General features: G+C 45.5%; 1 protein-coding gene across 1 annotated transcript; it reads right to left on the reverse strand.

The window, feature by feature from the left end:
• Nucleotides 1-588: 588 nt before the first annotated feature.
• Nucleotides 589-12,858, reverse strand: PSMD3 (proteasome 26S subunit, non-ATPase 3). Its single transcript, XM_043963491.1, is given in 21 exon segments — nucleotides 589-1,025; nucleotides 1,205-1,255; nucleotides 1,698-1,853; nucleotides 2,145-2,248; nucleotides 2,362-2,427; nucleotides 2,430-2,482; nucleotides 2,573-2,622; nucleotides 2,624-2,686; nucleotides 5,054-5,157; nucleotides 5,359-5,368; nucleotides 5,370-5,426; nucleotides 5,428-5,526; nucleotides 5,528-5,556; nucleotides 6,036-6,168; nucleotides 9,248-9,385; nucleotides 10,613-10,629; nucleotides 10,632-10,802; nucleotides 12,431-12,457; nucleotides 12,460-12,500; nucleotides 12,502-12,571; nucleotides 12,574-12,858. Coding segments are annotated over 21 exon segments (1,611 nt in total). The 5' UTR covers nucleotides 12,668-12,858; the 3' UTR covers nucleotides 589-947.

The raw sequence follows: 12,858 nt of genomic DNA on the forward strand, positions 1-12,858 counted from the left end.
AGGTGGTCAAGGAAGCCTTTAAGAGCCAGATGAAATAGTCCTTGAAGGTTGTATAGGACTCAACTGGGCAGAAGATGGAAGTAGGGAGTCCAGGCAGAAGGAGCACAGTAAGCAGAGGCAAGCATGTGAAAATGTGGACTTTGGGAATACTGTTAGTTGGGTTGGACCAGGAGTTTCTTGTCCAATGTGCGTGGCACTCTGTGTGTCAGAATTGTGACCCAGTGGGGCAGTTCTTTAAGAGGACCAGAACATAGCCACATTTTACCTTGCTCTCCAAGTCAGTTCGACCATTGGGATTCTAAGGAGCCACCTTGAAAGCACTGGTCTGCCGTTGCTGACATAGACTCCAATGATTGTACACTAACCTTAGTAAATTTTGTCCCTCTAGGCTCCACCCCTCCCCCCTCCGCCTTACCCTCCCTTCCCAGCCAGAATCTTCCACTTCCCTCTTCTGCCAGCCTGGGAACCCTATTTCACCCTACCCTCTGTTCCATTTTCTTTCTTTCCCTCAAGAGGCCTTGGGCTCCCAGATCTCCTATAGGGGCATAAATCCCTGGATAAGTGCATAGCAATCAATTGACATAGAGCTTTGGAGAACTTTTTATTGTTTAAAAGTCATAATTGAAGCTTCAAAAAACATACAACCCAACGTGTCCCACCCCCATACCCCCTCTCCCCAGAGGAGAACATGGGGTTGCCCCCTCCTATCCTGCTGGCCAGGACCCTGCCCTGGGGAGCCTGCCTGCCTCCCTGCCCTCCACTTGCCGAGCCACCGGCTGGAGAGAGGCCCTGTGATCGGGTGGGGGTCAGTCCCATCCCCCACCCCTGCACATGCACAGTCTGTGAGACACTGTGGGGGAAGAGGCTCTCTGGAAAAGAGGGGCCCCAGAGGGGGAAGACACGGAGCCAGCCCCCACTCAACCCCTACCCCACCCCAGCCGCCCTGTTCAAGGGAAGCTGTCATCATCATCTTCGGCCATCTCCTTAGCAAACTCCAGATCCTGCTGCTCTCGCTCACGCCGCTCCTGGAGAAAAGGGATCAAGGTCTTGGGCTGTGTAGAATCAATCCTTCCTCTCCCAACTACAATAGCTAATAATGAAAATGCACCCTGAAGGCAGCAGCTCAAATGTCCCTCAACATCTGTGACTCTCTTCTCCCTGCTGCAAAGCAAGGTTCTTTACAATCAAGAACGTAAGGGCTTACCTCTGCAGATTCAAGGTCCTTGTTGTAAGATTTCGGAGGGAACCTCATGGCCTAAAGGGAGAGATGGTCCAGAGGTTAATTAAGACTTCTGAGGCTGGACCAAGTTTGCAAACCAAGTGTTTTTCAACTATGCCATTTAAGAGAAACAGAAAGATTGACATCCTCATGTAATGTGAAGTACACTGATTGGATGTCTGAATTCTAATTCTGGCTGTATACCCACTAGTAAGTATAATATAAGCTCCCAGAGGGGAGTAGCTTACATGTAGTTTACTGAATTCTTACCACGTTGCAGCTAGTTACTTCAAGCAAGTCATTTAGGCCCTAGGAGCCTTGGTTTGCTTATCAGTACAATGGAAAAGTTGGACTAGATGACTGTTAAGGGTCCTCTCAGCTCTATTATCCAGCCTGTCTGCCTGAGCTGGGAGTAGGAGTATCAACCAACCCTCTGCTGAAGTGGCATCGGTCCCATCGCCAACCTCAGGGTGCTCACCTTGACAGACATATAGTGGATGTCCAGGCAGAAGGAGATGCGCTGGTGGAAGGCCAACTGAGGCTCTCGGGTAGAATAAATGTCGATCATCTCCTTGGACTGGACATATCCCTTTTCATGGTTGATGCTAGCCTCTATGACACCATCCCGGATGGCCTACGTGCCCCGCAGCAAGGACAAAAAGAGATTGTCAGAAAGATCCTTCAAGTTCCCATATCCTTTTCTGCTTTCACGTATCCACAATGTTCTCTCATCTTGTTTCTGTGTCCAGTAGTAAGAGAACCCACTTGACTATGTTGGAACAGCTACTGAAGTTTCTTCCCAGGAAAAACAGACAATGCTAGAAGACTATTCTCCTTTTCTCCCTCTTCTCCAACACCCCTATATTCCCTAAACTTTAGGAAGATAACGAATTGGGACACAGTTTGGTCTCTAATTCCTTCTCACCTTGGCAACAATGAACTCTGCATCCTCTGGGCTATCCAGCTGCAGCTTCTGGGCAATGTCAGCCAGGGAGATTCGAGAGTAGGAGAGGCTGATCATGCGTACACCTGGGAGAGGAAGGAGGGGCAGAATGAGCACAGGCCTCTCCCAAACACATACCCTTTGAAGAATCTTGGCCATGGAGAAGTTCTTTCGCTAAACCCCAAACCTTGATCCATACCTGTTTTAATTACATTGTGTCGCAGTCTTATGATCAGGGTGTAGGTCCCATCTGCCTGAAACTTTCCCCAAACTGATCCAGGACCAGGTTGAACTTGGCTAGATTTCCTGTCCTGACAGCTAAGAGGAGACAAGAAAAATTGGAATGGGGGAGGAGAGAGGCAGGTCAAAGCAGCATTCTCAGGGGCATGAGGTAGCTCATCAGCCCTACCTTGGTCAGAAGAAAGTAGGGCATGAGGGAGCGCTTGAGTGAGGGCTGACGGGAACTGTAGTCGGTCAGGGATCTCCCCTAGCAGTAGCTCCACTACAATAAGCAGTTTGTGCACCTGGGAAAGGAATGGTAAAACGAAAAGCTATAATCTTCAAATGAGAAACACTGGACAGAAGCTTAGTTCCACAGTGGAAAATGGTGTCAGGAGCCTAGAAGACCCCTGCTTTGGGGCAAATTTTGAGATATCAGGTGCATTGGCCAAGTCTATCTCTCAACTCAATTTCAGTTGACCACAGGGAAGGTTCTTCTGCCCCATGTTGATCTGAGGACAAAAGCTCTCAGTGTAAGACATATGTTCTGGTCTCCTACCTACATGCTTGCTCAGCACCTTAGTATTGTTCAGAGAGGGTGAAACAGCTGCCCTGAAAACTACTTGTCAGTAGAACGGGAGAGGCATTCATGTCAGTGGCACTGAGGAGGTTCAGGTTCTGTTAAATGGAGCTGGTTTAAAGACCTGCTAAATGCTAGGCAAAAGTCAGGTGGGCTGGTGGTTTAGGGCAGCCAGAGAAGTGGAAGGAGAGAAGAGCTACAGGTTGGACCTGGAGGCACAGGTAAAAAAAAGCTGAACTGGAAGGTGTTAGCTGGGAAATGGGGGCAAATTAAGGCAATTTCATGGACTAAAGGCCATAAATGTGGTCCCCTGGGTCTTGGTGTGGGGTGGGATTGGAGGCTGAAGGACAGGAGCTAAAGCTCTGGGGCATCTGAAGAGGGGAAGAAAGGAGAATGGTGTGGGCAGGAAGTACGTGTGTGGGAAGTCCTAAGGAATGGGGAGCTATACAGGCAGAAAAGTTCATTGCTGGCTCTACCTGCCTCTCCCTTAAATGAACTTAAGGGTATTTAAACAACTTTTTTTCCTGATTAAAGTTTTATGTTCCCCATTTTCTTTTCTTTTCTTTTTTTTTAGGGCAATGAGGGTTAAGTGACTTGCCCCGGGTCACACAGCTAATATCAAGAGTCTGAGGCTGGATTTGAACTCAGGTCCTCCTGAATCCAAGGCCAGATGCTTTATCCACTGCACCACCTAGCTGCCCCTCCCATTTTCAGTTTTAAAAGGAGTTATTAAACAGCCTCTATGAGGCTGGTTTTAAGTGATTTTTACTTGCCTGTGAACCTTCACTGAAATGATCACCGTCAGTGGCAATGGAAAGAAGTTTCCACCTCTTGCTTCCAGTGCAGGGCCACAGACAGACTGGCAAAACAGGAAACCACCACAAATCTCTCCTCCATGGGGGAGGTTGACAGGGGCCAAACGCATACATACTACATGAAGTTTTGGATTTTTTCAGTGTAGTGATCAATTGGGCTGACTTTTTTTTCCTCTCTAAAAATACTCGCCACATAGGATGGCTCTCTGGGAGAGGGACATACACAAAGGATGTTATGGTGACATACACAATCACTGTCCTTGTGTTCCCTACCATGGTCTTTTCCCCCAGTGTCTGCTGGATGCTAAAAACTAAAGTTCTGTAATTAGTTGTGGTCTGTAAAGTGATATTAATATTTCTATCTTTTGATGATAAGCTGTCTAGCACCTTTGCACCTACTCTTACTTCCATATGAACTGTCTCTCCAACTTCTCTCTCAGCCTGTCAAAATTTTACCCATCCCTCCAGGCCTATCTTCCTCTGTTAAAGCCTTCTCTAGAGGGGGTCCTCTGCCCATACAATTAATGTGATCTTATATGATTTTCACAACAATCTAGATTCAGACTGTACAAACCTCATTTTACTCATTAAGAAATTAAGTAAGGGGGGCAGCTAGGTGGTGCAGTGAATAAAGCCACTGGCGTTGGATTCAGGAGGACCTGAGTTCAAATCCAGCCTCAGGACACTTGACACTAGCTGTGTGATCCTGGGCAAGTCACTTAAACCCTGTTGCCCGCAAAAAAAAAAAAAAAAAAAAAGAGAAAAGAAAAGAAATTAAGTAAGGTCCAGGAACTTACTCAAAAATCCAGGCTAGTGGCACAATAAGTGGCAGGGTTGAGACTTGAACCCAGGTATTCTAACCCCAAGTTTGAAATTATCTGAGGGCAGGAACCATGTCTAATACTTTTTTCATACCCCCCAAAATGCTGAGATCATAATAATGACCAAATATCTGTGAACTGCTAAAGGGCTTACAAGGCCAGATTTACCCCCATCTGCACCTCCAGATTAGGCCAACCATCTCACAAAAGCACACATGCTTGCTCAGCCCTGGGACAGGTGAAGGCCTATGACTGGATGACAGCAACAAGGACAAGTGGCTCCAAACCCATTTCTCAATGACCTGTGAATCAAGAATGGTGTCCTAAACTTCCTTTTAAACAGTAAGTCTAGTGCTATATACAAAAAGATGTTTTACTACAACTTTGATGAAGATGTGGGGGACAATTGGGAGCAGAGGAGGAGAGTAAGAGAGATAGATTGTGGGGGCTCCTTACTGTTTGTTTGAAGCCAACAGCTGTGTGCTGGGGGGCCTTGCGCAAAGCATTGGTCATCGTTCTTCGGGCCTCTGAGTATTCCAGCTGGATGGCTTTGATTCGCCCTGTGTGTACAGTGAAAAGAAGAGGGACAGCATGAACTCCTCAAGTACCATCCCAACCCTTCTCGGACACCCTAATTGAACTGTCCCCTCCCACATCTACACTAAGGAGCTCCACTGGGGAATGCCCACTCTCCTGGCAAAGAGGAGTGTGGCACATCCCACGGCTCCTTCTGGAAAATGGGTAAGGGTCCCCTTGCTCACCTGTGTAGTAGAAGGTACCTTGCCCACTCATTGTTGTTGGCTTGCTCAGGGAACACGGACTTGGACACCCAATTTCTCAGCCTGGTCATACAGGCTGTAATGCAGGTAGTTTCGCAACAGGAGGTTAAGCAGAGTGGCCTGGCCATCTGCATCATGCCTAAGGGTGGCTTGTCCGTAACCTGGCATGCAGGAAGCTGCAGGGAGAGGGTCTGTGAGTGCTGACTAGATCAATCCCTCTAACTACTCATTACTCTTATCCCCTTAGCTCAGTTACACATAGTTTACTACATCTCCTCATGCGTCTCCTAAGTGTCTCCAACACCTTTCCAAATAAAACTAAAGTGGAGATCGTTTCCTTTGGTATCCAACAGCCTCCCCCTTAGCTTCCCTTCACTACCAACACAGGGTTCTATCTGGAAATAACAAACAGTCTGTGGTCTCAGCAGAATAAGAGGCAGGCAGCATGGCAATAGTCTAGAGAGTAGTGGGCATGGAGCTGGGCAGACCTTGGTTCAAATCCAATTCCTGCCTTTCCTAAGCCCCTAAGCTACAGGCTGGTGATCTGCCTTAGCATGGGGTTCCCAACATTGTAGACATTACAGATCCCTTGCCTTGTCACACATCGATGGCCTGACCCTTGATTTCTCACAGCCTGGCCAGAGATTCCCTTACCCTGCGTACCACATCCAGCTTGTCTAAGAATTCATAGACACGGGGCGTGGTAATAATAACACTTGCTGCCACAAGGTCTAGAGCTCGGCGGTTCTGGGTACTGATTTTTTGCATGAGGTCATCAGAAACTCTTTGTGCCTATAAAGGGAGTAAAAAGAAGTGTGTATTCTAAGGTACCACCTACAACCTATCAGACTGGCTAGTATGACAAAAAAGGGAAATAATAATTGTTGGAGAGGCTGTGGAAAATTTGGAACAGTAATGCATTGTTGATGGAGTTGTGAACTGATCCAACCATTCTGAAGAGCAATTTCGAACTATGCCCAAAGGCTATGGGGCTGTGTACATCCTTTGACCCAGCAAGGCCACTACTAGTCTGTATCCCAAAGAGATGATAAAAAAGGGAAAAGGACTCACTTGTACAAAAATATTTACAGTAGCTCTTTTTTTTAAAATTAATGAAGTATTTTATTTTTTTCCCTGTTACATGTAAAGATAGTTCTCAACTTTTGTTTATACAAGCTTTCCAATTTCAGATTTTTCTCCCTCCCTCAGACAGCAGTTAATCTGATATAGGTTTTATATATATATATACACACACACACACACACACACATAATAACACTAAACATATTTCTGCATTAGTCATGTTATAAGAGAAAAATCAGAGCAATGACGACAAACCTCAAAATAGAAAAACATCAGCACCAAAAACAAAAGCAATAGTATGGTTCATTCAGCATCTACTCCACAGTTGTTTTTTTTCCTGGATTTGGAGATCCTCTTCTATCATGAGTTCCCTGGAACTCTTCTGTACCATTGCATTGGTGAGAAGAATATAGTCCATCACAGTAGATCAACACTCATGTTGATGATACTGTGTACAATGTTCTTCTGGTTCTGCTCATCTCACTTATCATCAGCTCACGCAAGACCCTCCAGGTTTCTCTGAACTCCTCCTGCTCATCCTTTCTTACAGCACAATAGTATTCCATTGTATTCATATACCACAACTTGCCCAGCCATTCCCCAATTGATGGGCATCCCCTCAACTTCCAATTCCTTGCTACCACATAAAGAGCAGCTATAAATATTTTGTACATGTGGGTCCCTTTCCCCTTTCCATGATTTCTTTGGGCAAAAGACCCAAAGTGGTATTGCTGGGTCAAAGGGTATGCACAGCTTTATCGCCCTTTGGGCATAATTCCAAATTGCTCTCCAGAATGGTTGGATCAGTTCACAGCTCCACCAACAATGTATTAATGTTCCAATTTTCCACAGCTCCTCCAACATTTATTATTTTCCATTTTTGTCATTTTAGCCAATCTGATAGGTGTCAGGTGGTACCTCAGAGTTGTTTTAATTTGCATCTCTCTAATCATTAGAGATTTAGAGCATTTTTTCATATGGGAATAGATAGCTTTGGTTTCTTCATCAGAAAACTGCCTGTTCATATCCTTTGACCATTTCTCAATTGGGGAATGACTTGGATTCTTATAAATTTGATTTAGTTCCCTATATATTTTAGAACCTGAGGCCTTTATCAGAAGTACATGGCCATAAAAATTGTTTCCCAGCTTTCTGCCTCCTTCTAATTTTGCATGCATTGCTTCTGTACAAAAATTTTTTTAATTTAATGTAATCAAAATCATCCATTTTGCATTTTATAATATACTCTATCTCGTTGGTCATAAACTGTTTTCCTTTCCAAAGATCTGATAGGTATACTATTCCTTTCTCTCTTAATTTACCTATGGTATCACCTCTTATGTCTAAATCATGTATCCATTTTGACCTTATTTTAGTATAAGGTGTAAGATGTTGGTCTATGCCTAATTTCTGCCATACTATCGTCCAGTTTCCCCAGCAGTTTTTGTCAAATACTGAGTTCCTATCCCAGAAGCTCGAGTCTTTGGGTTTATCAAACACTACATTACTAGTGTCATTTACTACTGCGGTTTCTGTGCCTAGCCTATTCCATTGATCCTCCACTCTATTTCTTAGCCAGTACCAGATAGTTTTGATGACTGCTGCTTTATAGTAAAGCTCCAGGTTTGGTACCACTAACCCACCTTCCTGTGAATTTTTTTTCATTATTTCCCTGGATATTCTTGATTTTTTGTTTTTCCAGATGAATTTTGTTATTTTTTCTAGCTCTGTTAAATAATTTTTAGGTAGTCTTATTGGTATGGCACTGAATAAGTAAATTAATTTAGGTAATATTGTCATTACAGTAGCTCTTTTTGAGGTGGCAAAGAATTGGAAATAGAGGGGATGCCCATCAGTTGGGGAATGGCTGAACAAGTTGTGGTATATGAATGTAATGGAATACTATTGTGCTGTAAGAAATGATGAACAGGCAGATTTCAGAAAAACCTGGAAAGTAGACTGATGCTGAGGAAAGTGAGCAGAGCCAGGAGAACATTGTACACAGTAACAGCAACATTGTGTGATGATCAGCTGTGACAGACTTAGCTCTTCTAGGTGATACAATGATCTACCATAATTCCAAAGGACTCATGATGGAAAATGTTCTCCACATCCAGAAAAAAGAACTGTGGGATCTGAATGTGGATTGAACCACACTATTTTTACTTTTTGTGTTTTTTTTTTCTTTTTTTGAGGTTTTCCCTTTTTGTTTTGATTCGTCTTTTACAACATGACTAATGTGGAAATAAGTTTATGTGACTGTACATATATAACCTATATCAGATTGTTTGCCTTCTTGGGGAGGGTGGAAGGAAAGGAGAAAAATTTGGAACTCAAAATCTTATAAGAACGACACTGAAAACTATCTTTATATGTAGCTGGAAAAAAATAAAATACTATTAAGATATACTTTGTGCTCCAGGACTGGATGCCAGGACTGGAAGAACCCAGTGGCATCCTGAACAGGGTAACCCTCAGTAACCAATTCTACCTCCCTCAATAAGTAGGGGATGAACGATGAGTGCCTGTTCAACAATGTTACCATCAGGATAGTAATGAGGGGTCTTCCCTTGGTGGAAAGTTAAGGGAATAACGACACTGGGGAATCAGTAAACTGTAAAGTAAAAAACAGTTCTTAATGACCCAACGGTGAGAAACTGGGCCCAATTTTCCCAATGATTCTATGTATATCTTGTAGTTTGCTCCCAAATCTCTCATGCCAGTACAATTCCATATAGCAATGCTTGTTGGGCCATGTTCACCACCACCCTTGTTCCCTGCTTAATACCTCTTTGTAACGCTTGCTGTTCATCAGGTAGATAACCATGAGGAGCTGGAGATACGCCTCCACTTCAGGTAAGAGAGGGGCTGAGGCAGCTTTTCCTGTCCTGGGACGGAACTGTAAATCTGCTTCTGTATCCATGGGCTAGGAGAAGAGATTAGTGCCACTTAGTGCCTCGATTAAATTAATCACTCAACCAACTAATAAGTACTTATAATGTGTTCCAACGCTATTAGTTTGGATATATTAGACAAATTCCTAATACCAAGTATAAAAGGATACAAGAGAGGTTACAATTAACTGCTAAATTATGTGAGACAGACATGAAATATAAAATATCTAGGCCTTCTGAGGTCATAAAGCAGCAGCAATTGTTTTGAGGGGGAAAATGGAAATAAGCTGCCTTTTCTGGGGGGGAAGTAGTTATCTCATCCAGCCTGGAAGTACAATGGACCCTGTTCCATTACTGATAGGTGCAGGAAATTTGACCTGCTGTTTCTGACCTGGTCCTCTTTGCTCCTCCTTAGACAAACCCACGCCCAGCTCACCATATTGGTACAAATCATAGTGTGGACACCTAATCGTCCTAGTCCACTGAGTTCAGAACTGCCAAGCTCGAGTGATCTACCAGCCTTAGCCTCCCCATAATTAGGGACACAGTGTGTACCACTATGCCCAGTTTAGATTCTATTCACAGATTTAAGTCACTAGTTGGTTCAAGACCATAAAAATGTATCATGTAACAACTTATTTTGCTCAAAAATTCCCACTTGATATATTTAGAGAACGTTAAGACTCATTAAAATTGAGAAAATGGCCTTTCCCCTTCTTTTTCATTTTTTTGGGAAAAAATTCCTGTTCTTGCTTTCTTCCATGCATCACGGCATTTTCTAGACTTTCACATCTAGTGCTGACTAGGATATCAAAGGCTTTTAGAAGTGGAGATTACTAGGATTTGGGCTAGGAGAAAGGAAGAAGGGAGAGCTCTGAGTGGGTGGGGGCCTAAAATATAAATAGAGATAAGAAGAACGAGCATGACACGTTAATGGGGCAGTAAGATAACCAATGTCATACAAGAAGTATACACTGGGGAACAAAAAGATTCCTGCCCTTTTCGGCCAGTGAAGGGAGACTGTAAGGCTAAAAGAAGGCTGCTTCCTTGGCTAACTGAAGGTGCTGTTCTAAGCACTTTCTGGATTACCTCTCACACTATATATTTAGGACAACAGGGGTCTTAGGGCCAGTTAAAATCAATGTGAGAGGAGGATGTGAAACATTGACCTGGTCAAGGGGATCTGCAGGGAAGAAAGCCTTCCTAATATACACTCCTTATATACACTTAATATACACTCCTTAGTCTGACCCACTTACCTCTTCCAAGAAGGCAGTAAGAAATCACGGGTGGCATTACAGGAGGTGAAAAAGCCAAGAACAGCCTTGTAGAGAACATAGGGGTTGAGACGGTCGAGAAGTGAAGGTAGCATCCGAAGGGCCCTCAGTACAAAGCGGGGCTCCTTGCCTGACACGGCCTTCTCCAACTGCTTCACATGTTCCTTGATGTCTGTGGAGGACCAGAGAATTAAAGATACCCTTTCACTCCCCCACTCTTAACCCCCCAGCTTGACCCGCCCGGAAACCTTATGCCAAAGCACTAATCAGCAGTACCGTAGGCTCCTGGCAAAGTTACCTAGGGGACTTTTCTTTTACAGTAGGGGTTTAGCAACCTAGTTAGCCCTGAGTAGGACTACTGGGGTTGTAGAGTGTTTATGAGTGTCTTGTTTGCAGGTCTAAAGCACAGCCAGAAAACAAGGAAAAAAATAAAGCTGGGGCAACAAAGGGAATAAAGGATGGGGGCAGAGAAGTGAAAAATGAAAGATTCATTTGACAGGGAACAATAACAACAACAGTAATCACTCAGTGGTACTTGTGTGCTAGCTATCGTCTCTACTATCTTCAACAGAATTTCAAAGAGCATATGACAAACATCCTGGTACAGTCCTGCCTATGACAAATACTCAACGTGTGACGGGGCAATTTATCAGTTCCCCAAGCAACTCTTTAGGACTCTAAGTTGTAGAGAAGTTGGCACAAGCCTGTTAAAATAAGTTCCCCACATCTATGAAATCACAAGCCCAATTTAAAAAACAATGTATCATCAGAAAGAAATTTCTGACTTTGTAATGGTTAGACCACCTCAAACCTGCCTCCACCTACAAATGTACCAACTGTAAGAACAGATGCATGAATCCCAATGTTTCTGGGGAGACCTATAGGGTTCGTTAACAGTGGGAAAGGAGAGCACTGCAAACTTTTTGGTCCCTTTTATTTTCTTAAAAATTACTGAGGGTTCCTCTCAAAAAGCTTTTTTTTTTTTTACATGTGTTCTATCTATTGATATTGACCATGGTAGAAATGTGAATATCTTCCTATTATCATGAAAATGGTTTTGATTGGTATAGTTGGAAGAGATTCCCAGCCCCCTTTTCTGGCTTGGTAAAGGACACTTTAAGACTGAATGAAGTCAGTTCACATTGGTTCAAAAGACAGCCCCAATACCTGTAGAATACATGTGAAATGATACCCTGAAAAAGGGGCACCTAAAGAAACGTGAAGGTTACAGAGAATACCCCTAGCTATTACTGTATTTTTTCGATGAGGACAAGCAAGTGGGGTGAGATTACCCAAGAACTTGAAGGTCTTGGAAAAAGACCTGGGTAGCAAGGAAGGAGGTGGGGGTAGGACCCTCCACCAACCAAGGAGAAGACCCAAGTGTATGGATGGGTCCGTGTGTGTGCCAGTGGAGACTGGGAGATGGGATGCCAGGACGGGCTTGGAGCAAAAGAAACAAGGAAGTGGGAAAGTGGAGCAAAGCGCTCATTATGCCAGCCTGCCCAAAGCCATCCGGACAAGGAGGAGCCGGGTGGCGTCCCGCCGCCCCACATGCATGCATGCAGGGGTCCCCGACAGATGTTCACATCCACGTCGGGACGGTCTTGGGGCGGGGCAGCAGAGAGACCCCCTGAGTTTGTGGACATTGGGGGTGGGGTGGGGCTGGAGATAATCCCGAGATGGGGTTGGAGAAGGGGCGCGGGGTCCCCCGGAGTTGGGGGAGGAGCCCCGGCCCGGCTTAACACCCCCCCCCGCCGCCCCCCTTTCCACAGCAGGCACGGCCCGGACCCAGACCCTTACCCTCCAAGGTGACTGTGTCCAGCTCCGCTGGGAGCGCTCTGCCAAGGCCACTTTGCCTTCGCCCTCCCCCGGCTGCTCCGCCAGCCGCCGACGTCGCCTCCTCCTTCATCTCCACATCCAGGGGGGCAGACGGGGGGGGGGCGGCGGCGGAGGAGGCGGCGGCTCCTGCTCTCCCCCACCGGGAGGCTGCTTCGCCTTGTCGGCGCCGCGGCGCCGCGCTGAGCCCTCTTGCTTCATGGCGCCCGGAGTCCCGGGGCGCGGCCTAGTCCGGGGGGCCGAGCCGGGGCCTCTCGTGAGCGCTCGCGCCGGGAACCGGGGGCCCGGACAGGCCTGTGCGCGCGCGCGGGTTCGCGTCCTGGCCACGATGACGGAGCAGCTGCAAACCCTTCCCCGGCGTTTGGACTTCTGGGGACGTGCCCAGGCCTTGT

This window comes from Dromiciops gliroides, chromosome 4, assembly GCF_019393635.1.
Source record: "Dromiciops gliroides isolate mDroGli1 chromosome 4, mDroGli1.pri, whole genome shotgun sequence".
In the NCBI taxonomy this organism is placed as follows: domain Eukaryota; kingdom Metazoa; phylum Chordata; class Mammalia; order Microbiotheria; family Microbiotheriidae; genus Dromiciops; species Dromiciops gliroides.